Here is a 27,211-nt window from a genome sequence, read left to right on the forward strand (position 1 = left end):
AAGCAGATGTGGGGAGAATCAAATCAGAAATGATCCAACAGGGATCAATGATATGGAAAGAGATCAGAGAAAGAATTGGGAAGTTTGTTTTCAAGCCATATCAGAACCTCAAAGGCGTTGTGAACACAATGGAGCAAGAGGTGAATTTGAAGCACATTGCTCAATTGGAAGCTGAGGTGGTACAGCTTGTAGCTGAAAAGTCCAAATTTCAGAGCAAGGTGGATGAAACAAAGGATATGCTGGAATATAAGACGCCGAGTGGTTTTGCTCTGAAAAGCACAATCAGGCCAGAGGAATCTCATATGATGGGGATAGAAAGTCCAAGTTCTAATCCTTTTAAGCTTGTTAAGTTGAAATCGTCTGCAGGGAAGCTGAAGAAGATTAGAGCCCTTTTTCAGACACAGGAAGAAGGAGCAGGTGCTGCTGAAGGACAAACATCTGGAGCTGTTCAGGAAAAGAGCTCTGATGAGCACGTGGGCTTGCTGATGGGTATGGATAAAGCTTTACCAGATGATGGACCCTGAGACGGTGATCAACATTGCAAAGGAGGTTCAAATGGATGTGGAAGCACAGCAGGAGTAGGCCTTAGAGATTCAGACTGACCAACTGGGTCAGGCATAGTGATGATCGGAATGTTTACCCCACAGTGTTTTTCAACACTAGTAAATTAAAAAAAACAGACAAACACTTGGCATTTTCTTTTTAGGGAAATTTTATTTTGTTCTAGACACTCTCTTTACATGATCAGAGGTCTATTGCAGAAATCAGATTTGTTGGTCAGGGTTGGGTCAAATTTTTGGGAAAAATTTAGCCACCAGGCTGTGCCAAGTGTTAGGGCTTTCTTATGTAATTCTTGGACCTTAGTCAAAGGGCTTGGGGGTTAGTTACGTGTGAATGTACCCTTTGGGATCTGAACTGAGTAGTTATTACCCTGATAGTTGTATCTAGGGATAAGGAGAATGGAACGTTGATTCTGATCGCTAATGAATGAAGGCGAAGTTCTGCTATGTCTTTTGTTCAGTGTTTATTATGTCTTTCTTGATGTTTGTGCAATCATTATGCTGTCGTGTGAATCAGAGTCTATGCTCTGAATGGTGTTGAGGATGTATTAATTATTAATGTCTTGTACAGAACCTTTTAAGGCCATGTACAGTGCCTCAAGTCCCTAAACTCATAGTCCTTGACACACACACTCTCTCTCTATGTGTCCAAGGCTACTACAAGTGCCTGCGACCTTGACTAAAGTGCTCACACATACATCTATCTACCACATGGCCTACCTCATCTGTGGCTCAGAGGTGGTTTTACTTTGTTGGGGCAGGTTACATTGGGTTGTGGGGTCTCTCTCTCTCTCTCTCTCTCTCTCTCTCTCTCTCTCTCTCTCTCTCTCTCTCTCTCTCTCTCAGAGATTTTCACATGGCTCCTCACTCTTTGGAGCCTCACATCTTCTCTTGTCTTCAGTCTTCTTCTCGTGGCAGCTTCTCTTCACGTGTCCGTGTCTTCCTCTTCTTTTAGTCTTCTTGTGGCGGCTTCTCTTCTTCTATCCATGTCTTCCTTCAATGCTTTCTCTAGATCTTCTTCTCGGTGTGGATCCTCTTCTTGGAAAGAGATGTTCTTCTTCTTTCATGGCTGGGGCTATGAGCTTGTCCATCAGCTCATGTGAGCAACATGTTTAAACATTTTGTTGACAGTTCTTTTGGGCTTTTGGTGTTTATCTTGTGTCATTATGCAATGCAAACCCAAATCTATGCGGGAGGTCTTACCTCTTACCTTATTCTGGACAAGGGCAGTGCCTGATCCCATTTTTACACTGATGCAATGTGCCCAATACATAATGCCTATAGCATTCATTCTTATGCACATTCCCAAATGCAACTCTGGCTGTGAATAATCTTGAATTTGAGTGTGATTTGTAGGCATTAACCAAGGGTTAAATGCAAAATGATGATTATCACAAATTTATCTGCATATTTTTACCAGAAATTACATTAAATCAAGGGTAACCAATTTGTATGGAATGGTTGGAGTATCAAACCAGCTCCGAATTACAATTTGTAGTTATAGGGATCTGTATCAAATACCTAATGGTTAATTTAAACCCTAAATTGTACCAAAATACAGTGATTAGCATTGACTAATCATTGATTAGCAAATTAATCCTCTGTTTTGTGTGTAAAAAACAGAGTATGCGAGGAGTCCAGATTTGGGGCCTTAGACTTCAAATGAGCTCAAATGCTTTCAAGGACATCAATAGCAATGAGTCTAGTAGAGGATTAAGCCAATAAACACAAGATTTGACCAAATATTGAATGCTTAATCTTTGTTTTACCAAAGTCACCTGTAGATTTGATGAAGAGCTTGGATCTCACTGTAGACTTAATCAAATTGAATTCTGACTTCACCAACTTGTAGAGCATGCTTGAAAACCCCTGGAGCTATGAGGAATTAGAGCAATTTGATTTCATGAAGTAGAAAATGCAGATTTTCTCCAAAAAAAGGCGCCTGCTAAAATCGCGATTTCTCCTTCGTCCGATGGCGGTTTACTGCATTGTTTCAACTGGCTGGAGCATAAGGTGTTGGCTGTTTGTGGCTAGAAGGGTTTGGCCTAATGTTGAGTGTGCAAGGAGCTAGAGCCCCTCCACCAGCTGGGGGTACAGAGGTGAGTTAAAAAATAACTAAAAATTTGATTAATTTCTAATTATCTACTAATCCTAATTAACTAGATAATGGGCTCATAAACTTGATGGATTCTAGGCATGGCTCTGATACCATGTTGAAATTACAGCAATGTGATGAGCTATGGTGGATCAAATACTAGAATTAACATCATTAATAAAGTGATTAGTAAATCATTAAGACGTGATTAGTGAGTAATTAACGAATAGCTTAATGTAGGCATGGATAATCAAAAACCAGTAAATTCTCATGAGGCCAATGCCTCAATTTATAGAGTTTACATCCAAGCATCAAATCCCACTGATTTCTCCTTGATTCCCTCCACCTCTTTTTCTTGATTCTCTCCACCTCTTCACTTTTCCCAGAATATCTCCCAGAATATCTCCACACTTTCTAAATCTTCTCATGCTACCCTTTATTCTCTCCCAGTAGATTCTTCTCACCTTTTCACAGGTTCTTTCATATTTACACATTCTCTTTTACAGCCTTTAACCAAGGGCTTGTTCCCGCACACACCCTATTCACTTATATATTTCAACAATTATAACTGGATGTAATAGGTAAGTTCCCATAAACGAAGTCCATTGATATTTATTCCCAAGTATCATTAGAGATTGGTGAAAGAAGGGAGAAATGGGGAGACTAGTTTACGTGGAGTCTAGAGACACAAGACGTCATTTACATGGAAGTCTAGACATGGGTGAAGGTCACCATAAAAGCTTGTATGAGTAAGGCTTGATTTATATTGAGTAAAAAGTCATAAAGTGTTATGTACAACTTGGGCTTATAGTTGTCTTATATACTTTTGGCTCCTTTTCACACTTATTAATGTCTTGGCCTCCATATTGGGCCATGCCCAAGGCCCATAGTCCCTTAGCCTTTTATTACAAATCATCCCCACCCATAGGTTTCGTCCTCGAAACCTTATAACATTTAGGCTTCCATATGGGTTGGGTATCCACAAAAAAGTTCTTGGAATCTATATCCACCAAAATTATGTGGAAAAAAATTACTCATGTGAGAATATCCTCAAGTAATTCATGGCTATAAATTGCCAAAATTGCATCTTAAGCATGCAAAAAATAGCCCCAAACTTGCTCTCCACCATGATGGTACCTCCTTTATCAACACTCCCAAATGTAAGCTTCATGATTCCCAAGTATTATGAAGCTCTCTAACAATGATGGTACCTCCTTTATCAACACTCCCAAATGTAAGCTTCATGATTCCCAAGTATTATGAAGCTCTCTAACAATGATTTACAAGAAATTATGGCAAGTAAAATCACTGTTATGCCTCCTCATTTGATCCACAAAATGCACCCATATAATTTTTCATAACCTTCCAAAATTGAGGTAGGTTGCCAAACGAAGCTTCTTCATTGGGTAAACTTCTTTATTTGATAAGGTATTTTGCCAAAGAACGGTTGCATAACACCTTTTCTCTAGTGCCCAACAGCTTTTCCGATACATACTCAATCATATCTTTCTCATTCATTGGAGGTAACTCATCTTGTACTTCCATTATTGGCCCTGGATATGCTTTCAATTGAGAGAAATGAAATGCATCATGTATGCATGTGGTTTCCACTAGCAATAGCTTATAAGCTACTTGCCCAACTCTTCTCTCAATCTTATGTAGACCATAGTACCTATGTACCCTTGAGATATACATATCTTGATTTTGGTATACGTAAAAGCACCCAATCACCCACATTGAATTCCACAAATGTCTTTCGGGCATCATCATATTGCTTCATAATTCTTTGAGCTTTCTTTAGATTGTCCTTACATAGTTATATGAGAGTTTGCATTATTTCCACCTTATCCTTTGCGTTTTGATTTGCAATCTCCTCTTTATTGATCACCACTGGCGTATTCACTTCGTATTGATTTGTGCTATTGTAAGTGAATTCCACCAAAGGTAACCACTCATCCTATGCATTTTGAGTATCATGGAAAAAGTGTCTTAAACATGTCTCCACCCACTTATTGACTCTCTCCATTTTCCTACCTGTTTTTGGGGGATAGGCGGTGTTAGAGAGTCAACTTATTGACTCTCTCCATTTGCCCATTTGTTTCCGGGTGATAGGCGGTGCTAGGAGTTAACTTAGTACCCATGAGCTCAAATAGTGTTCTCCAAAATAAACCCATGAACTTGGTATCTCTATCACTCACAATTTGAGGCATTCCATGCAACTTGAATACAAACTCCACAAATTGCAAGATTGCAACCATAGATGCCGAATGGGTGACCTTGGTAGGAATAATGTGACCTTAGTACCCATGAGCTCAAATAGTGTTCTCCAAAATAAACCCATGAACTTGGTATCTCTATCACTCACAATTTGAGGCATTCCATGCAACTTGAATACAAACTCCACAAATTGCAAGATTGCAACCATAGATGTCGAATGGGTGACCTTGGTAGGAATAACGTGTGCCATCTTTGCCAATTAATCCACCACTACAAACAAGCTGTCCCAACCCGTCCTTGTACTACGAGGAAGTCCCATGATGAAATCTATGGATATATGCGTCCACTTTCCCTTGTGAATAGGTAAGGGCTGAAGCAAACCGCTCGGCTTATGTGTTGGATCCTTGTTTAATTAACATGGCAAACACCTTGTGACATATGCATATCTCTCCACATCCCTTTCCAAAAGAAACTCTTCCTTATCTTGTCAAAGGTTTTGTAGAGACCCAAATGACCTGCCATAGGGGTTGCATGCATTTCCTCCATCACCTTGCTCTTGTATAATGAACTAGATACAAGATAAATCTTGTCCTTATAGTACAAGAGACCATTTTTGAGCTCATAGAGTGAGGCAAATCTTCATGGTTGCCATGCTGTAATTTCTGCACCACTTGTGACACTTCTTCATTTAAGAGATATTCCTCTTAAATGTCCATGACCTAATCTTTATGTAGCTCCGAGATTGCATTCAATGAACAAGCCCACATCTGTGAAAAGAGCATTGACCACTACATTATCTTTTCCCTTTTTATGATGTGTGATCTCAAAATCATTGTTTTGCAAAATAGCCACCCATATTCTTTGCTTTGGTGATAGAAAGTATTTGAGTACCCTACGATCACTTCTCACATAGAAACAACTCCCATAGAGATAATGGTGCCACTTCTTGATTTCATGTAAGGTGACAATCATCTCTTGATCATAGACATGAAATTCCATCTCTTTTCCTTCCAATTTGTGGCTCTCATATGTAATCACCCCATGATTTTTATACAATATGGCCCCAATGCCTCTTCCATATGCATTCGTTCTTATTATGAATGGCTTTGAAAAGTTATGACACACCAAAATAGGGGCTGATGTAAGAATTATTTTGAACTCTTCAAAACTCTTATTTGCAATTGTATCCCAAAAGAATGTTTCCTTCTTGAGCTTGTCTGTCAATGGGGTGAGGCTATATGTGCATACTTCTCAATGAACCTCCTATAAAATTAAGAGAGTCCTAAGAAACCTCTCAATTGTGTTGTATTGGTTGGAATATACCACTTTTTCACACACTCCATGAGACGGGAAGGTACACGGGACCTTGGGAAGCGTGCCAACATAAAAATACAGACGCGAGAGAACACCAAATTGGGTCCCAACTCCCCCCCCCCAAAGCATCCCTGCTTGAGTATTTTTATGGTATTTTATTCCATCAAAAATAGGTTACATGGCTATTTTAGCCCAAGCTTGCTCTACAAGCTTTCTTTTTACAAAAATATCTCAAACACTAGAGCTTGTCCACACACTGTAAATAATTACAACTCTTCTAGCATATGTGCTAGAAATATAACAACGCCATGCACAAGTGTGCATAAATAATTTGTACAAACATTTGGCACATGGTCAACAAAAATAATTCATAAAATAACCTTGTGCCCATTCACACATGGAATAACCTTGTGCACATTCGCACATTCCAATAAGCCGATTTCTGCACACATTAAATCAAGCATATTTTTCTACGATTATTAAGCATAAAAAATATGATAAAACATATACCTGTAGGCAGTCCACCTTCTTGGGATCCAATCTAATGCCATCTTTACCAACTATATGATCAAGTTACTCCACTTCACTAGCCATGAATGTGCACTTTGCTTTCCTTGGCATATAATTGATGTACATGCAGAGCATCCAAAACCAGGTGCACATGCTTCAAGTGCTTTTCTTCACCCTTACTATACACCAAAATGTCATCGGAGAAGACCAACACAAACTTGTAGAGAAAGGGTTGAAGAACTTTGTTCATCAAGGCTTGAAAAGTTGCATAACCCAAACGGAATAACCAAGTAATGATAGAGACTCCTCTCGGTCCTAAATGTCGTCTTGTACTCATCACCACTCTTCATCCTTATTTGGTGGTAGCTGGGCCTCAAGTCGATTTTTGTAAAGAAACGGGCACCCTTCAACTCATCCAAAAGATCATCAATGCGAGTTATTGGATACCTATTCTTGATGGAAGCCTTGTTCAAATCACGGGGTAATCCACACACATTCGAAATGTTCCATCCTTCTTCTTCACAAGTAGCATTGGAGATAGGAGATTGACAAGGCTTCACCCGTCGTATGCCCATCAATTCTTGCACTTGTTTCACCACCTCATCTCTTTCCACTTTGGATAATCTATATGGCGGCTTGTTGATGAGCCTAGCATTAGGCTCAAGCTTTATCCCATGATCAATGTCTCTTTTCAGTGTGGTAAACATTTAGGCATGTTGCATACATCCTTGTATTCATTCAACTTTTGCATGCCCACGAATGAAGGCAGACAAAGCAATGCTTTTCCCCTTCCATGAGAGGAACCACACCTTCTATGAGAGGAAGGTGTGAATTTTGTGTTCTTCCTCAAATAAGTGAGGAAAACATGTGTGAATGGTGGTGTAGGATGGGAATTCCATATGAGCATGTTGCTTTGTTTGATCCAAAGACTCATCTAGGGAACAATGTGTGTATGTTCACTGGGAGTTTGCCCCCCCCACTCCATCATACAGTCTCACATCATAAGTTGTGGGAGCTCAGTCCAACAGTGCTACAACAGATAATTAACTATAGTACTAGCTCTCGCATATATGGGGGCATTCTACAACTATTCCTCTAAAAAGAGAGCAAGCTTATAAGTAGGATCAATTATTGACTTGTAGTGGACATGTCTAGAACCATGTTCTTCTCTTTCCTGTTTGGTAGAGAGAGAGAGAGAGAGAGAGAGAGAGAGAGAGAGAGAGAGAGAGAGAGAGAGAGAGAGAGAGGGCTTAAATTGTAAGGATATGAGAGATTCATGTGAAAGAAAGTAGGAACATGGGTAGAAACTAGGTGGTGGCCATTAAGGAGGAGGGCTAAAAAGCCAAATGATGTCACTTGACAACTAAACATTTCCATACAACTTTCAATAGATACAACTTTAAAATGATGTCACTTGACTACTAAACATTTTCATAAAACTTTCAAACAGATATAACCTCAAGTTGCCTTAGTTTTGATAAATAATAGGCTTTTATGCATTTTTTTTTGGGGAGCGCTTTTACAACCATTCTCTGTTTGCCATATTTATTCAATTTTTGAGAGGAGATGATCTACTTATACTCTTTTCTTACTCTTTACTTTCTACTTTTTCCCATTTGTCCACCTTACACAAGAACCATGAGGCGTGTCATCATCTCATCACTATATGGCCTATTTGTATGCTTGAAAAAAAAAAGAAATAAGACGAAGTAGAAGAGAACACAAATGTGTCCAGCACCCTAAAAGCAAAGTAGAGTGCTCATACACATTATGTGGTCGAATTTTATGTCCACAAAAAGAGAATGTTATAAGACTCATATAGATCACATGGTCTGGATGCATGGATAAGGTGAAAGAAGCCTCTAGCATATTCTTTGAAAATCATGTTGAAAGAGTTTCGGAATGTAGAGTGCCCAAAAAAAAAGTTCAATAAGCCCTTTCGCAATATTGAAAATTTTGTTGCGTGACTTTTTACCACTTTTGTAAAACAATAGGTTGTAAGGTTGTATAGACTAATTAATGAATGTCCATTTTTTCATGTTATGGGAGTACACTACCTAGTAGAATGTTAAACAAACCAAGTACACTACGAGAATGTTAAGAGCATTATTTATATGGGGTAAACAAACCAAGTACACTAGGAGAATGTGTTTTGGGGGGTTCCATCTTTCACATTTGGCCGGTCGGCCGGTCGGCTTTTTTGGCCGGCCCGGCATTTATTTATTCCGCCATAGCCGCAGCTTTCGAGCTTTTTGATCAATTCTTTTAGAGCGCCATCCACCACGCAGGCGAATTTTTCACGTTCATTTCATGCTCCGTTCCGTCCTCGCCAGCTTTTTTGAAGCTCCGCGTCGCCATAGCTGAGTTTCTTGAAAGCTTTGCATCGACATAGCCCAAAGCTTCCATGTTCTTCGAGAGCTTCTTTGCATAGCCATAACCGGAAGGAGAGAGCTTCCCTATCCCTTTTACAGCGAAGAGACGTAGTCTGATCCATTTCTTTTTCCTTTTGTTTCCCTTTCCCATCACCCGATGAGACGAGGCAAAGGGGAACTTCCCTTCTTGGGCTGGCGAAGGTTTGCCCATGTGTTTCTCGCTGCGGTGTTGCTCTGCGTGGTGTTCGTCTCTTTCGAAGTGCCGAAGGTACTGAAGTGGAGCATGAGGCCCATCTCAGAAGTCATAGACAACACCGCTGGAGCTGCACAATTGCGCAGCCACTTCCAAGAGGGCGCACACACCAGGTTAGCACAGGGTGGCCGCATCTCTGACTCTGACCCTGGCCGCATTACATTACCCTACGACACATTGAGGTATCGTCATGAGTGGAAACGTTCCTCGAATCGAAACTCTTTTCATGAGTACGGCCGAATCCTCGGACGCATCAAAGAATTGCGAAATGGAACTCATGTACCCTCTGCATTGGAGAAACTGGCCAATGAGGCATGGCAAGCCGGTTTTCGTGTATGGTCGGACTTGAAGCACAACACATCCACCACAGCGAACCATAGCTCTCCTGCAGCAAGACAGGATACTTGCCCCCACTCCATCTTCTTGTCGCAACAAGAGCTGCAAAACCATGACAATGTAGCCCTGTTGCCATGCGGTCTCATGCTGGGGTCTTCCATCACAGTCGTAGGAACACCCCTCCCCCCCCACCTCGAGCACTTGTCCCAAACTTACAGGGTCAAAGGCCAGCCCATGACAGCAATGGTTTCTCAGTTCATCGTGGAGCTGCAGGGCCTCAAAGTGGTCGACAATGAGGACCCTCCCAGGATTCTGCACGTGAACCCCAGATTGAAGGGTGATTGGAGTGGAAAATCTATCTTTGAAGTGAACACATGCTATCGTGGCCAGTGGGGAACTGCACAACGCTGCAATGGATTGGAGTCTCAGTTCGATGATGACACAGGTGATTGCAGCACCAATTCAGCGGCTCCTTTCTAGACAGGATAGTTTATAAACCTAGAAATGGGTAATCAATCAACCGACTTGTAAGTTCTAATATGCCTTTGATAATCGTGAAGGACACATGCATGTGCATACACACACATGCACAGTCTCTCTCTCGCTCATGCAGGCACTCACACACACTAACATGTGGCCCACATTTGTAGCATGCATTCATTCTCTACCATCAATATTCTATGCTAATGGTAGCACCATCACTTGTTGTGTGCTGTCACATTGCATGTGCATGCGGGCACACAGGCAAGTGGAACATGTGGTTAACATTTTCATAGTATGCCCTTATTCTTTATCATTGATGTCCTTTGCTAATGGTAGCACCCTCACTTGTGGCCTGCTGTGTGTGTTCATGTGTGTGTGGGAGTCTCACCACACAGATATGGTTTACAAACTACTGTAGTATGCCCTGACATCAAGACTCTAAACTTATACTTGTGTGCTCCTGTGTGGTTGGGCTGCCTAATTTGAGGTTTCAGTTAAGTTTTTGGGGTTAAAAGGTGTACATTTGTTCAAGAATGCGTGGATCATCTTTAGGGAATATTAGTTGAATTCAGGTTCTGGTGGTTGGAACTTTGTTTTGCCTTCATCTAAGGTGGAATTCATGTTTCTAAAGAATGCGGGGGTTATGAAGCAGGGAATCATTTGGAAGAGAAGACTGAATTTTAAGTTGGGTTATGGTGTCGACAGTTGATGGCCAACTGAGATGCGAGAAGTGGATTTACGACGATGAGAAGAGCTCAAAGGAGGCCAAGTCAACATGGTGGCTGGATAGGTTAATGGGACACACACAAAAGCCCAGCATAGACTGGCGTTATCCTTTTGTGGAGAATCAGTCCTTTGTTTTTACAATCAGAGCAGGATGGGAGGGCTATCACATGAGTGTGGATGGGAGGCATATAGCCTCTTCCCTGTACAGAACGGTTAGTTGACTACCTGAAATTTGTTAACTTATGCATGATGCATAAAAGAGTGCTTATTGGTATTCTCCACGCAACTTATTGAGTTTATCATGATTCAATGTGTTGCATTAGAGCAGTCCCTTTTACTAAATGCGCCCCCTCCCCCCCCCACACACACACCCAAAACACCTGCCTTGTCCCTCCCTGTCCCTATGCCTCTGTTATAGATGTTTCACAAAACGGTAGAAAATGTCAAAATTAGCTAAATGTTATAATGGGACTCAAAAAGATAGTGCAATGTCTGGGCCACGCCCTTATATAGTTTTACAATGACATGTGGCATCAGCCCATTGGTTCCAATGCTAGGTTCTTGGATCGGCTTTGGATTGGTTGAATTCCCCAGCAATCTGGGGACTCGTCCGCTCGCCCACTGATTGGTCCATTCCACGCACCCCCAGATGCTCTAGAAAGTTTCTGCCTCTTGTCCCAGATCGAGATCAATGGTCCACGCTGCGATGGCCGATGGCATCTGATGACGGCAGACTCTGTTAGCTTCAAGCAGTCCTGTTATGTCACTAGCCATCCGTTTGGACCCGGCAGGTTGCTTCTTACCCGAGTCTCCATGAGTTGTTTGGCTCGTCGGTTTCTTCATTTCCCCAGGGCCACCTTTGTTCTTCATGCAATGATTTCCAATTGCAACAGTTTGTTGGTGATTCCATAAGGCTGTTGCTCAGGCCTTCCAAACCTTCAATTGCAGCACTGAATCTAGTAGTACAGGCTGGGCGCCTCTGCCATCATATGATTGACTTTGTAAATTGGCCAACTCCTCCTCAAGGTCTTCACAACTCTATGTGAGTTAAAAATTCTTTCCCTGGGGTGAGAGGGTTGTCCTTGGGCTTCTTAGGGGTGCCTGTTGGGGTAAAAACTCTGGATATCTTGGCATATTTTATTTCTTTGTCCTGCCCTCTTGGTGCCTCTTCTTTTGAGCTCATCTTCTTTTCCGGCTTCCCTTGAGTGCTGCTTGTCGCTGCTGATGCTCATCCACTGGAGCCACCTCCTCCCAAGCTGCCTGCTCCTGAGCCTCCTGTAGAACCTGTGGTTCCCCCTGTCCGGTATGTTTCATCAGGCTTGGAGCTGTCCTTTGGAATGTACTCTTCGTCATTGTCGTCAGCATCATCATCATTGTCCTCATCCTCTTTAATCTTTAAGTTTCTCCATCTTCATCCTTGTCCTCCTCTTTGTCCTTGGTCTTCTCATACTCTTCTTCTAGTAGTATGATCGCCCGGGCTGCATGTTCTTTGGTTAGGTTTTTGCCATGCTCTGGTCAAAGTTGTGATTAGTGTTGGGTATTTCGGAGCTCGTGTGTGTGTCCATCTTCTGTATGTACCCGTGTTTGTGTACCCACTCGTGTTCGTGTGTGAACTTCCCCCAAAAGGGCTATGTATATGTGTGTATCCACCCTATGTGTATCTGTGACCTTGTTCATATGTATGTGTGTGTGAACACCTGCCTAGGTGTGAACACACCCTTATATCTGGATAAGGTAAGTGTGTGCTATGTGGCATTAGTCTATTGTAGTTTTTTTTTCTTTTTCAAGCCGGGGTCAGAAGCGAACAAGGTCGTTCTGAGACTCGAACAGTAGTAATTCGATTACGTCAAAAGATAAGGTTTACAACCTACAAAAGCATGTACTTGGTGAACATTGCAGAATAATGTTTCATATCATTAATCAACCATCATCGAGTTATGCAACTGTCTCTCTCCTGAGCATCGTTCTCTCTCTCTCTATCTCTCCCTCTCTCTCTATCTCTTCTCCACAGCCATGGAGGATATCTTTCATCCCCCTTAGGGCTGTGTGCTGCTAACCCTAAGGCCTGTGGCCTTCATTTGGTATCAGAGCCTGACATCCTCGCACAGCACGCGGTGCATTAAGTGCTCCTCTCTGCTGTAGTCTGTCATGCTCCAGCAGAGGACTGTCGTGTCCACCTCGCCTGCACCATCACCCGCTGACCAGATACACAAGCGCCCACCAGCAAACTCTGTACTCTGCACTTGCTTCGAGCAAGGACCCACGACCAGCTCTCCGCTTGGCTTCTCTGCACCCACTGTGACCAGTCTCCACGGTGTATCCACTTGACACGTGGCACAAGCCCCCGTGTGCTTGCTCGTGTACTGTGGCCAGCAGAAGCAGCTTACATAGCTGCATCTTCCCGCCAAGTGCATCTGCTCTCCCCTGCTGCTGACAGTGGCCTGGCGCATTTTACCTCGACGCCCCGTTCATCAACATCGTTAGCTTCACCCACGTGTACCAGTAGCACGTCAACTACATCAGCACCAAATCAGGGTTTTCAGAATTCGGGGCTTTTACAAATTAAGGTGGCCTTTCGAAATTAGGGAAAAACTATCTAATTGAAGCCTCAACAAGTTTAAAAATTTGGGTCTTTTCCAACATTCGGCCAGATTTGGCAAAATTGAAGCCTCCCATAGCGCATTCACCCCCCATAGTGCCATGGGTGAAGCAATAGTGTGAAAGCGGCGCCAGAAGCGACCTGTCTAAACTTCCAAAAATAATTAGTAATTTTCTGTGTTGTGCTTCCCGCGTGTGTTCTTGCCTTTATTATTTTTTGTTTATTTGTGTGTCATGGGTTCTCTACCCAGGATGTCCCCCAAAACGAGATGTAATAGTCTCAGTGTGTGTTTTTCTGCCTTAATGTTATAAAAGGCTTCGTGTTTCAATTATCCCAGTTAGGAACCAGGGGGGTGATTGAAGTATTGGCCTTGCTGCCTCGATTGCATTATGTGATTGGAGGGCTATCATGACACGGGAGGTGTGCATGATAGCCCTAACCCTAAGGCGTGCGGCCTTCAATTAGATCTTCTTGCATGCTCCTGACCATTTTGTCAGCGTCGTCATCATCGTCATCATCATCATCATCGTTATTGTAACTCGCAGCGGTGCCCTAGGGCCTTTGACACACTTGTTGATACCATCAATGCATATTAAAACATTTAAACATGGCCACAGCCTTAACACATATCCATCATTTCTTTGCATAAAACATAAAGGTGGACAAAACATCCACAAATGCTGAAAATGGAGCTTGCACGTGTGACACCGCATAGAGGCTGGAATGGGCCGACCCCCCCTTTGGAGTATTTTATCACCCAAGGAGAATACAGATTTAAAAAGTTTTATTTAATCAATTGAATTGTAAAATTGAATTCTGAATTTGTTACAAAATTTTACGAGAAAAGCTTTGAGGGCCTTACTCTCCCCACGGGAGATGCCGGATTATCCATATACAAATGCCATAACACAGCCCAACATGAGGCAACCAAGCCGGAACATAGGCTGTAGAAATGCTGAGCCAACAACATAATCCATATACCTCCGTGTGGGTACTGATTCTTCCCCAAAAACCACGGGTCTTCATGCAATAGAGTTGGTACAGCAAGTACAACTCTCCATTCAGTCGGTACAGCAAGTACAATGGCTGGTACAGCAAGTACAGTGGCTGGTACAGCAGGGACAGTGGCTGGTACAACCGGTATGGTGGCTGGTACAATAGGTACAGCAACTACAAATGTTGGTATAGCATGTGCAATGACTAGTACAGCAGGTACAGTGGCTGGTACATCAAGTACAGAAGTTGGTACAACCGGTACAATGGGTGGTACAGCAAGTACAACAAGCACAAGGATTGGTATAGCCAGTACAATGGCTGGTACAGCAGGTACAAAGGTTGGTACAACAAGTACAATGGCTAGAAATCATAATAAATGATTAAATACCCTTGCTTTCAGTATTTCTTCGCGATGGAAGACAGTCCCCAATAGCCGGTATTCTTCATGGGCAGTCTTCAAGAGAGAGAGAGAGAGAGTAGCTATCATTAGGGCAGCTTGTAATGGTGGTAGAGGCTAGTGTGTAACAAGAGAGTCTCTATTAATGAAGAGAGAGGACTCCAATTTATAGATTTGGGCCTCCCATGAGCTAAAATGGCAAGAGAAGGCTACAATGACAAGTGGAGAGCCACACAATAGCTGAAGTGACAAGTGTGAGGCCACTTGTCTCACTTTGATCCACTTTCTAACAAGTGTTAGGCCACTTGTCTCACTTTGGTCCACTTTCTTGCCACATGTCCCAATCTAAGAGATGGGTCCTTCCATAAACTTTATCTCTAAAAATATCCCAACTGGTAGACATTCTGTCATAGGCACTTTGCCAACTCTTGGTATCTGCTCAATTCTAGATGTAATGACGCGAACAGAATTTCCATCGGAGTCGGGCCAAAAATAACAACTCTCCTAAATTTTAGGAGTGTGGTCCTTTGTATTCTAGGATAATCCCCCATTCCCAAAGCTTGTACTTTCCAAATATTTAGACATCCTGGAGTCCACTAGACCCCTTTCATACTGGGAAATGTCCAGGTTGGTGACACCCTCCCCAACTTCTTAAAAGTTGTCCGCGACTTTAAGCTTCAAGCCATATATTCAAGATATAATCATGTCCCATCGAGTGGGCGAGATGAGACAGTCTCAAAAATCCAATATAAGTGAAGAATCCATGTCTCAAAGAAATGGATGAGACTAAATAAGTCTCCATAATACCAATATCAAAATCATGTCCCAAAATAAATGGGCGAGAATTCCATGGAAGATATGCTAGACACGGGCACAAGAGCCAATTGTGTCTCATAGACCAATATCAATGAGATAATCATATGCCAATGAAAATCACCAACTAGGTGCTATGACATTTAAATAAGTGCCATGCACAAGAAACTAGTGCCTCGCACAGAAACATGTGCTATGCACACAAACTGGTGCCATTCAGGAGCACAAACCATGGTGACAGAAAAGCTGGTTCTCCATAGTTCTAGCAATCCTTTCTCCCAATCCCAACAGTTCCCATGTTCTCCCATACAATCCCAAGTGTGATCAACAAGCATGGTGTGGAAACAATGAAACACTCACTGAAAAGATCAACGATGTGGCTTTCAGACTAGCATTACCCAATCATCGGAAGATTCACAATGCTTTTCATATGAGTCTCCTAAGAGCTTATAAGGGTCCCAAACCTTTGGAACCAATGAACAAGGATCCACCAGAAGTTAAAGAGTTAGAGGAAGTTCTTCAGCTAGAGCAGATTGTCTTTCATAAGGAAAGATGTGGATCGCATGGCAATTTTCTTGTTAAGTACAAGAATTATTCGGCTATGGATGCCAAGTGGGTGGATGGAACTTCTTTGCGGAGTATCCACAGGTTTTATAGGCATATCAGGAAGCTTTTCAGTTGAGGACAACTAATTAGAAGCTGAGGGAATGCCACCGGCCTTTGTATTTTGACATCCAAGGAAGTCGGGGAGAAGGTGTGCCAAAGACGGAGATCCCATAAGGTAGTCCACGATGCTAGTACGTCCTGAGTGAGGGAAGGAGGTGAGGGCGTTGGAGGAGGTCCATCGTCGGGACATCCCGTTATAGATAACGAGACCATGTGCAGCTCCCAACTCTAAGAAATATGTCCCATACACCGTGACCTCCTCACGGTCTTGTGATGATCTCTGCAGCCCTGTGTTAGTGATGTCCAGCTCTTGTAGTCTGATAGGGTTGTCCAGATTGAGTAGTGGGATGTGCTGACTCCCTGTCGTGGTGTTGAAGTCTCTGAGCAAGAGGACTTCCCCCAGTAGCTGTGAGAACTCCATAATATCCCCAAATAATGGTAAGTACGGTGACTGCCCATGCTGTGCGGTGTTCAATGTTACCATCTACCTTACACTTGACTCTCCTAGGCCACACATAGTACTGATTAGGGAGCTTCATGATCGTGGTGGAGCATCCAAGATGCTGATGGCGGCAGATCTCTGCCTTGACGATGGCGTCCGCTGTGCAGCCACGTCGTTCACAGTTCAGCTGAATGATGCTGTCACCTTGCTTCACAACAAAACACCAGAACCATGGAACAAGATTACGCTAGAGGAGCACACTGACCTACTTCAACAAACCAGAATCTGCCACCGTCTCCGCGGACTAACAAGATGGGGCTGAGGGAGGCAGCCAAACGCCTGGTACCTGCGGATGCAGAGCTAGTGTGGAAACCTACTTACCATGCCAAGGAGCTGATCAAGCTATGGGAACGAATGAATGACATTCTGTTCCAACTCCTCATTAACAGGTTGGTACCACCCGACCTCAAATACGACATTGTGCAGTCCTATACTTCAACTAAGGTTAAATGGGGGGAGCAATAGACAAGACTGTGACATTAGAGCAACATAACAACTGTGCAGAGAATGGTAGCTTAGTTTGCACAGCTGACTGTTTTTAACAGTAATGGGAAATAGGTGTCAATATTGCAATGAAAAAAGCCTTTGCAAGAAAGACTGTCAATTTCACAGATGCAAGGAAGAATGACAGTGGTGCCATTCTCAAGGCCTTCCATCATCTTGAAGGGGAGAATGGCACCACCACTGTCATTCTCTCTTACATTCAAGGAAGAATGGTAGTGGTGCCGTTCTCAAGGCCTCCCATCACCTTGAAGGGGAGAATAGCACCACTGACATTCTCCCTTAAATTCAAGGAAGAATGGCAGTGGTGCCATTCTCAAGACCTCCCATCACCTTGAAGGAGAGAATGGCACCAATGCCATTCTCCCTTACAGCAGTGAAGGAAGAATGGTAGTGGTGGCATTCTCAAGGCATGCCATCTACTTGATTGTAAAGGATAATGGCAATGGTGTCATTCTTTGCTTCAATAAAGGTGAGAGAGGCCTTGAGAATGGCACCACTGCACTTATTCCTTGAATGTAATGGAGAATGGTAGTGGTTCCATTCACCTCTTAAAGGTGATGGGATGACTTGATAATGGCAAGCCTCAATATTGGGCCATTGTGTTGTAGTATTTTTTTAGTGGTATCCCATGGTGGTATCCCATGGTATTGTAGTATTTTTTTAGTGGTATCCCATGGTGCCAAGTCCACACACAAGCCATCTCCTAACCATGCAAACACATGACAGGTGGAAGAAGGCATGGGGACAGGGACCTTAAGGTTTGCTTAAGAAAAAGCATCAGTCTTGGTCACAAAGCAAGAAAAATCAAAGAGTCAAACTAGGTTGACCGCAAGCCAAGGGCACCACTGGCAAGAGGAGACTGAGCCGGACCAAAAAGCTAAAAGTCACTTTTTCAAAAAGCAGCTCTAGGGCTGAAAAGCAAGGCCCTGAAGTTAGAAAAGCAAAGTTAAAGAACTTTGACAAAAGTGAGTAGTATTTTATTATAAAGTGGAAAGCAAAGGGAAAAAGGCAAAAGCAAAAGCTTGGTTAAGCTTTTGGCAAAAAGAAGAGCCCTCTTCAAGTATAGAAAGGCTTGAACCTCTCTTGTAGCTTCATGAAGGAGATCGTGGAGTGTGTGTGTGGGCGTCATTATGATCATGGACAGCTTCTTCTTCGCCATCAACACCTCCAACTTGCTTTTCAAATGTACGGTCAACCCTAGACTTGTATGGGCATATGCATGGGTGATACGGATGCGTGTATGGAGGTGTATGGACATGTGCGGAGTTGTACGGGCATGTGTGGAGCTGTATGGAGTGAAAATTTCAAAAACCCTAAAATTGCTCCAAAAACCCTAAAAACTACTTTTTTGGAGGTTTTTATCGCTCGAAAACCATTAAAACAAGTTTTATATTGAAAGTGCTTTTACATGGTTTTCTTCATCAGGAGTTGTGAAGATTACTCATGGGATGAGCGAGTGATTCTTGGATTTGGAACTTGGACTTGGGATTTGGACTTGGAACTCGGACTTGGAATTTGGACTTGAATTTGGATTTGGATCTGGATTTGGACTTTGACTTGGACCTGGATTTGGACTTGGACTTGGATTTGGATCTGGTACTAGCGCAGTGAGAGATTCTTGTGCGTCATCCTCATGGTGTGCTCGGCATCAGAGATCTTGTGCCTCGACACCGACTTCGACTTAGGCATTCTACATCGGCATATTTCATTGTTGTATTGATCTTGGCCAGCGTGCTCGTGGATTGTTCTTGAATAAGTTCCTGAAAGGGGGCGGGGCGTGTTCCCCGCTCAATGTGGTCTACTGTGCAAGATCCCTATTCCCTTCTCTCTCTTTCTCTCCCCTCTCTCTATATCATTATATCTTGGACACGTGGTTGAATCTGTCACGGCACACCCCGCTAGGCTTACAACGTAAGGGGAGTGGTGTGGTGCAAAATAACAGATAGCAATGTGGATGATTCTGTCACTACTAAGTTGTAGCCGCACCCAAAGATACCGTGCATCCTCATCCTTTTGAATGATGCTGAGAATCTGTCGGAGATGGAATCTTAAAAGGAGACCTACCCCTCCGGAGCCACATACTCCTCTTGATGTGCAGGTGTCTCACCTCAAAAAACTGACTGCTATGTATGGTAAGCCCCTCTCAACACTCTGATGAGTCTTTGTATAGAAAATGACATCCCTACCTGTGAGAATCTCGCTCCAATGTCTTGGATTCAACCATAGGGTGCCATTGCAGTTCCATACTGCTAACCTATTTGGTCTCATAGACCCCGTGTCCCTATTTGGGATGGCACTTAGTGATAATGACCCTACCATCTGTGTAGATAGCCCACTTGCTTGCTCTACGGGCCGCATGAACTGTCACCATCGCCTCACGCCGGTGTGCCACCTGTGGTGGGGTGAGGTCATCACCCATGTACACCTCTCCCATCTTCTAAGAAGGCATGTTTGCTGGTGGCATCAGGGAATCTGATGATGAGGAGCCGGTCTCGTGTCATATCCTTGCCTGCCCTCCGTGTATCTGCAAAGGGGGGGCGATCCCGTCCACTTCCATCATCTGGCAAAGCGTCATGGCATCCTCCTTGGGGGAAGCCCCCACGTGTAGCCCCCTGCACTTGCACATGGAGGGCGTTATCCTTCCTGCGTTTCTCCTCCTCAAGAGTCTCATCTATGATGCTCTGTGGGGGTTTGTGCTTCTTCACCACCTCCACCCAATCTTTCTTGGTGGTCTGCAGTTTTTCCCGCAACTTATCACTCGCAGCCTTCAGCTGCTTCAAGTCCGTCCTTAGACCCTCCTGAATATTCAGTGAATCAGTTGTCCTTCCTCCATTGTATGGTCCTTGACCATAGCCTTTAGAGCTTCCACATCTGCCCGGAGTTCCCCTATCACTGGGGCAGCCTCTGGCATTTCCTATTGTTGCATCTGGGTCTCTTTCAACATGCAAATCTCGTCCTCCTGGTGGTTCACATTTGCTGCCAATTCTTCGATCTTGTTATTCTTGCCCTGTATCTCCTTGCCTCCGGAGGCCTTCCAACTATTTTTCATGTTGCTTCAGGACCCTGTCCAGCACCTTCTTCTGTTCACCCAACGCCTTCTTGGTGTTGTCCTCCATTGTCTCGATGTATGCCTCCTGGTCCTGTAGGTTCATTGTGGCTATTTCCCCCTACTTGCTGCCTTGGGGACAAGTGAGCTGGATGGGGTGTGCACAGGTGTAGCAAAGGCACAATAGCACGGGTGGGTGGGGTGCGCACAGGCGCAGGAAGGACAAAGCAACACGGGTGGGTGCAGCACAATAGCGCAGCAAGAGCAGAGGGGGTCACCAGCACACAATGTGAACAAAGGGGGCACGAAGGTGGTCACGCCATCTGCTGGAAATGCGGAGAGAGAAATGAAATGTTATATTAACGTCTTCAAAAGGCCATAATGACCTATGAGACCAAAAAGTTACATCATGGTGGATCTGATACAATGTCTGGATAAAAAACCAAAAAATGAAAAATAAAGATGATACTACTGGCACCTAGAAAATGAAACTGAAACTGGAAGGTAAACAGAAACCCTTATAGGGTGTGAATATAGTGAGGGGGGGGGGGGTACGCTATGGAGGTGAGTGGAGTACAGTGAGGGGATACAATATCATGTGGGACGGGGGGGTACACTATGGAGGTGCCTCCATCTCATAATATGTGCTGCATCGGACGCTCGCAGATCTCCTCAATATCCTCTGAGGTCAGCACCGTGACTAGGTGTCCCGGATGTCTCGCAAGAATAATCCGAATCCGCCGCTGCAACCTCCGTCTATGCTGGGATGCCCTCCTTCGTAGTCGTGGGTGTCTGGACCACCCAAGCTCTGAGAGAGAGAGAGACAGAGAGAAACTTTTATTAATGTCTTCAAAAGACCACTAGGATCTATGAGACAAAAAAGGTGTTACAAAGTATCCAAGTGTTACATTGATCCTAGTAAAACATAAAAATAAAACACTCGAAAAAGACTACTAGCTACAAATACAAGTAGCATCCTCAACAATACATCATCAGGAATACAATAGCACGATGACCCAAGGTCCAAGGAACATCAAGCTAGGTGGCTGGTGGAGAGGTCTCATCATCATCCTTAGGAACTGTGTAAAGGGCATCAATGTCCACATGTCCTGTATGGGCATCCCTGTATCGCTGGAGCATCTCCTAGACTTGGAGCTGACGGGCGGAGCGCCTATGCGGCCCAGTAGGTCTTGGGCTCCTAGCTTGCTACATCTGAACCGCCTGGTCTACGGTAACCTCGGGGAAACAGAGAGGCTCTTGTGTGCATTGTCCGACTCGTCTGAGAGGTGGGGGGTCTTGGGTGAGTTCCTCTCTCAGGCCGTGGTGAGAGGCTTCTTGGATGTGGGAGAAAAAGCTCGTGATCCGAGGCTGCTAGGTGTCTGTCCCCGGACACAGTCGGCGTGATCCAAGCAGTTGGTCTGTGTGTCTATGCAACTCCAAAAGGTAGAGCCCAAGACAATGCTGATCTGGATAGTCAATGACTCTGGATAATGGCCCAAAACCCTCTCTGAACAGACAGTGAAATCTCCCACGTATCTCATAATACACCGGGCATCTGCAAACATACTGCTCCTCAGTCTCCGCCTCCAGGGAACAGAGTGTGCATATGCGGTCCACTCTATCAATACGCTCAGCTCTCCGTGTCTCCACTCTAAGCCTGCGTGAAGAGACCCGGATCTGCCCTATAGCTATCCTCATTGCATGTGTCATATGTCGGAATAGGTACCCAGGCTTCTGAATGAAGCCATCAGTTGTGAGCCGTAGGAAAACCTCTCTATAGAGTTGCATCTTGGTCCCAAGATGCTTGGGTGCCTGCCATGTGATACGGGTCTCCAATTGTGAGAGGTCAGCTCGTATGAGGCGGTTGATCTCCTGACGTGTGAGAGGCAAGAGGGGGGCATCCAAGCTATAGTTTAAGGGTGGAAGGCGGTCAATATGGAAACCATGTATCTGGAACCATCTCGACAGGGGGCAGAAGGGAGGGATCACAAAAGAAGGAATGGGGGAAATCAGGGGAACTGGAGGAAGGGTGGGGAGGGGGGACCCGGGGGGGAGTAGGGGGGAACCCCTGCACCGGAAACTTGGGAAGAACCAGAGACTTAGAGACTGAAACTGGCATGTCCTAGGCACGGCCCACCTCCTGATCCAGAGATAAATGCTTGTAAATGGTTATGAGTAGGCACCCTTATCTCGGGGGACACACCTGCCTGATGATTTGGTTGATGGCGCCCTAGCAAAGGCTGGCGGTGGCATCCACGGGGCCGTCTTGTTGGTCGCCACCGGTGAGCATCCTCCCCGCGCATCTTGGTGCCGGGCTGGGAAGGGGGGTGGTCCCAAGCTCTTGTGGCCTCTGCCCTCATTGGGGGAGGCTGGGGGGAGGACGTCCTTGACGGGCCTGGCAGCGTGGGCAGACACAAGCAAGGTGCGCCATCTGCCTACAAACGAAGCACTGGCTAGGGAGTCCTGAAAACTCTACCTGCTGAAGCAGCGGGGCCGCCTGCAGGTTATATTTGGACATTATTATCAATAAGTTATGGTTGGCAGCCAAATCAAGCCTAAAGGCCAGCCAACCAGCCCAAATGTGGACTCTTTTATTATATTTGGACTTTATTATTAATAAGTTACAGTTTGCAGCCAACCAACCTTAATGGCCAGCCAACCAGCCCATAATGCACTAAAATAGGAAAGCGCCCCATTCTAGGGTTTGCTTTTGCATTCATTGTAAGTTACATTCATGTCAATGCATAGTTGATTAAGTCAAATCTCTCGTCTACTGTGTCTGTTAAGCATCTTTGTGATTAATTGTGCTAATTTCATCTTAAGTCTTCGGCTGTTAGTAACCATGCCACACTTGCGGCCAGAAGATTTCAAGCTTAGAGACTTGTTTGAGACTAATTGATTACCAATAACCATATTTAGTGGTGCATTTGCTGTTGTTGTGACTGTTCAGAGATTTGATCTTTGAACAGTTCCGTAACCACATTTGGTGGTGTATTTGCTGTTGTTGGGACTGTTCAGTTTGATTTTTCACATTCAGAGATTAGAGTCGAGAGTCCAAAGTCTAGACATTGTTACATTTGTGATGCTTTATTCTCCATTATGCAGCATGCAGCATGCAGCATGCCTTGGCATTTGCCATGGATCTTGGATGATGGACCATATTTATGTTTCATGCACTTGTAGGTTGTTTTACTTAAAAACATATTTACTTAAAAGTCATTCTTTTTGCAGCACCTTTACATATTGGCATGCACAAAAATTGCTTCAAAAAAAACCAGGCTAGAACAGGATTTTTTGGACTCCTTTATCGTATGAAACATGTGAAGTGTTTTTTGAAAAATAAAAACAATATGAAACGCTCAGTGGCCATGTTTTTTGATTTGCTATGGCAGAGCTCTTATACCTGGGGGAGAAATGGTTGAGCAACTTGAGCTGTTTGTATGCTCTTAACATGGCGCTTTTAAGCTATGATGAGAAGGTAGATGGCAAATGTAGTGAACCCCCTTCCTGCTGTAGACTAGAGAAGCTATTGTTCTTGTAGTGTGAAAGAATGCTGAGAGCTAGACTTTCACTAGAGAAGCTATTGTTCTTGTAGTGTGAAAGAATGCTGAGAGCTAGACTTTCAAGCATAGATCCCCACTTTATTTGCCTTGTACATGTATGAGAACGTTAACCTTAATCAGGCTAAAATTGGCCTCATATTTAACCTGTTTAGAAAGAAATAATCAAGAGCCAAAGAGCTTTGACACCTAGAACTCTATGTATGATGTCTTATGCCACCTCTTTTTCCATGGGTGAGGGCAAGACTGATACACAATAATGCATCTGATTGGCTCATACAAGAATAAGATTAACACCTTAGAAAACTTAAATGTCTAACAGAATTACCTATAAGAGTTATGTTGAAGATGATTGAAGACATTCATGCTTATGGTACCGAGTTGTATAGTGCACTTCATGTTTTTCTTCTAACAGCTGCAGCACACTTGTGTTCTCTAATTCTATTTATAGCTCATTTAGAAATGCTGAATCCCACTTTGTAAAGGTAGTTTGTTCTTTGACTCTTACTACTTTTGTAATTGCAGGGTTTTGCTTTGGAGGATGCTACAGGGTTGGCTGTGAAGGGTGACCTTGAAGTGCACTCCGTGCTGGCTACTTCTCTCCCTTTGTCACATCCAATTCTATCACCTGAGGCAACCCTTGAAATGCATGCCAAATGGAAGGCACCTCCTCTACCAAGAGGATCAGTCGATTTTTTTATAGGAATTTTGTCAGCAAGCAATCACTTTGCCGAGAGAATGGCAATAAGGAAGACGTGGTTGCAGTCAAAGTTGATTCAAACTTCAAAAGTGGTGGCACGCTTTTTTGTAGCTTTGGTAAATGGATTTTTAAACAGAAGATGGCATGGATCTTTATTGTTGAGTTTGTATGGTTAGCTCTTAGAGAAGGAAAGAAAGAAAGAAAGTTATATTAAACGTCTTTAAAAGACCATAAGGAAGACGTGGTTGCAGTCAAAGTTGATTCAAACTTCAAAAGTGGTGGCACGCTTTTTTGTAGCTTTGGTAAATGGATTTTTAAACAGAAGATGGCATGGATCTTTATTGTTGAGTTTGTATGGTTAGCTCTTAGAGAAGGAAAGAAAGAAAGAAAGTTATATTAAACGTCTTTAAAAGACCATAAGGTCTATGAGACATAAGGGATTTTACAAAGATTACGTGTTACAAAAACCTGGTAAATAGACAAAAAAGACAAAATAATGTTGCCTAGCTAAAGCCCCGGGGCTTTGGGCCTTGGGGCATGTGTACATCATGTAGCTGGTGTGTCCATGCCATCCACATCTACATCTATGAGTGAGACACAGCTCGCTCCCCCTTTAGAGTTCCAGTGTGTGAGAGCATCTGATCCTTGCCATCTCGATAAGCCATTGTATATGACCAACCCATGTGCACTCCCGAGCATGAGAAAATGCCTGCCATAATCTGTAATCTCCCCCTCATCCTGTGCTGATCTCTGCAACCCTACATCCTCTGCCGTGATCTCCCGGTACATAGCCTCTTGAGTATCATACAGCTCTGACTGCTCTGTGCCTGTACGTGCATTAAAGTCTCCCAATAGTAATATGTCTCCCATGCTGGCAAACCTCATGATATCATCATATAGTGGTATATAGGGCGACTCTCCTGATGGTGCAAACCTAGAGTGGGCTGGGGGAAAGTAGCATACCGCCACATATAGCTCGCAGAGCCCCTCTCTGCATATTCGGACCCACATGTACCTCGCATTTGCATCTCTGTGTACCACATGTATTTTGTCACGAATCTCCTCCCTGTAAAGTATTGCCACTCCTCCAAATCCTCTGGTACCTCCCATTGTGCGTGGCTGAGGGCGGAAAACTGATTCCCATCTATAACCCCGTCCATCAGGAAGCCTCTTGTTTGTGCACTGATGGGTCTCTGTATACATAGCAATATCACTGTGTCTGAAAGTATTCTGCATCTGTTCTAAGGGCTCCATTGCAATTCCACACCGTGAATTGCAAGGTCTCATAGGCCGCGCACCGTCAAGCGGGCCTCCTCTCCGTAATGATGACTCGGCCATCTCTGTATACCGCCCATTTCCCCTCTTTCCTTGCCTCAAGCACATGCGGCATGTGTTTCTTCCGGTGTGCTATCTGTGCCGGTGTAAGGTCCTCATCCAAATAAATCTTTTCCCTCTTAAGGGCCATCCTTTTGGAGAGGAAGGCCGCCTTCTTCTCCAAGTCACCAAACCTGATGATCAATATCTTCGCCCTAGTTTCATCTCTGCCTACTCGCCATGCTCCGGTAATGGGTACATCAGTGGCTCCAATTTTTGTTGCAAGAGCTTTTGCATCCTCTTCGGGATTTCCCTTATCTTCCCACACAACTACACGTACATGTAAGGCACGTGCCCGTCTCTTGGCTTCCTCTTCCAATGTAGCATTCATCACCTCTACTTTATTGACTAGTGTATCCTCCTATTTTTTTACTCCTTCAATCCATGGGTTGACTTCCTCAATTTGTTTCTTTGTGGCACTGGCAATTTCAGCCCATGAATGCATTTCCTTCTCACCTGCAGTCACTTTTGCCTTACATGATTCCAAAGTGTTTTGCATTTCTGTGATGTCTTTTTTGCGGTCAGCCATACATGTCTTCAAAGTGCCTTCGTACGATGCAACTACTGTGCCAATCTCTCGGAGCACGTCATCCTTCCATTTCTCCATCTCTCTTTTCATTTCCGTGTGCATCAAGGCTTGGGCTAATTCCATCTCAACCCATACTTGGGCTTGCATTTCTCCCTTCAATTGGACATATATCTCTTCCTTCAGCGTTTCGTGTATCACTTTTCTTTGGGCATGCATTTGCTCGGTCCATTCCTTTTCAAGCTCCTGTCGCATGGTGTTCATCTCTGTCCTTATGTGAAGCTGTATCTCCTCATAAAGGGCCTCATCTCGTTGGGCCATCTTCGTAATCCTTCGTGAGCCAGGGGACATGATTCCTTCCCTCAGTCTTCTGCGGTAGGCATTTGGTGCCTTCGTGGGGGTGTGAAAGGTTGTCTCACCATCCTGTTTCCCCTCCAGGGGTTGAGACATGTTTTCCCCTACTAGTTGCTGCCTTGGGGGCTTGAGCAAGCGTGGTTGGGAAAAGGGAGGCGACCTGCGCACAGGGCAGCGACTACAGAGGTGCGCACGGAGGCGGGCAGAGGCGTGCATGTGGGTGCGCATAGAGCAGAGGCGCACAGGTCATCTGAGAGAGAGAGAGAGAGAGAGAGAGAGAGAGAGAGAGAGAGAGAGAGAGAGAGAAT

General features: G+C 44.1%; 1 protein-coding gene and 1 long non-coding RNA gene across 5 annotated transcripts in view; one reads left to right on the top strand and one right to left on the bottom strand.

Moving 5' to 3' along the window:
* The first annotated feature begins 8,920 nt into the window (after positions 1-8,920).
* Positions 8,921-27,211, top strand: part of LOC147634312 (hydroxyproline O-galactosyltransferase GALT6-like) — a 43,202-nt gene continuing 24,911 nt past the window's right edge. For 2 of the 4 annotated variants that reach the window (XM_086805449.1, XM_086805451.1), the window contains exons 1-3: positions 8,921-10,102; positions 10,846-11,078; positions 24,475-24,765. In XM_086805449.1, coding sequence (XP_086661575.1) covers positions 9,226-10,102; positions 10,846-11,078; positions 24,475-24,765 — 1,401 coding nt within the window. In that variant the 5' untranslated portion in view covers positions 8,921-9,225. The remainder of the gene's footprint in view (positions 10,103-10,845; positions 11,079-24,474; positions 24,766-27,211) is intronic. The other 2 variants (XM_086805450.1, XM_086805452.1) reach the window with 2 other exon arrangements.
* On the bottom strand, positions 20,890-23,066 carry LOC147634313 (uncharacterized). Its single transcript, XR_015266997.1, has 2 exons — positions 22,593-23,066; positions 20,890-21,197 (listed from the first exon to the last, which is right to left on the bottom strand). It is a non-coding gene; the product is annotated as an uncharacterized LOC147634313 (long non-coding RNA).

This window comes from Cibotium barometz, chromosome 11 (assembly GCF_041138505.1).
Source record: "Cibotium barometz isolate CiBa-2024 chromosome 11, ASM4113850v1, whole genome shotgun sequence".
Taxonomy (NCBI): Eukaryota; Viridiplantae; Streptophyta; class Polypodiopsida; order Cyatheales; family Cibotiaceae; genus Cibotium; species Cibotium barometz.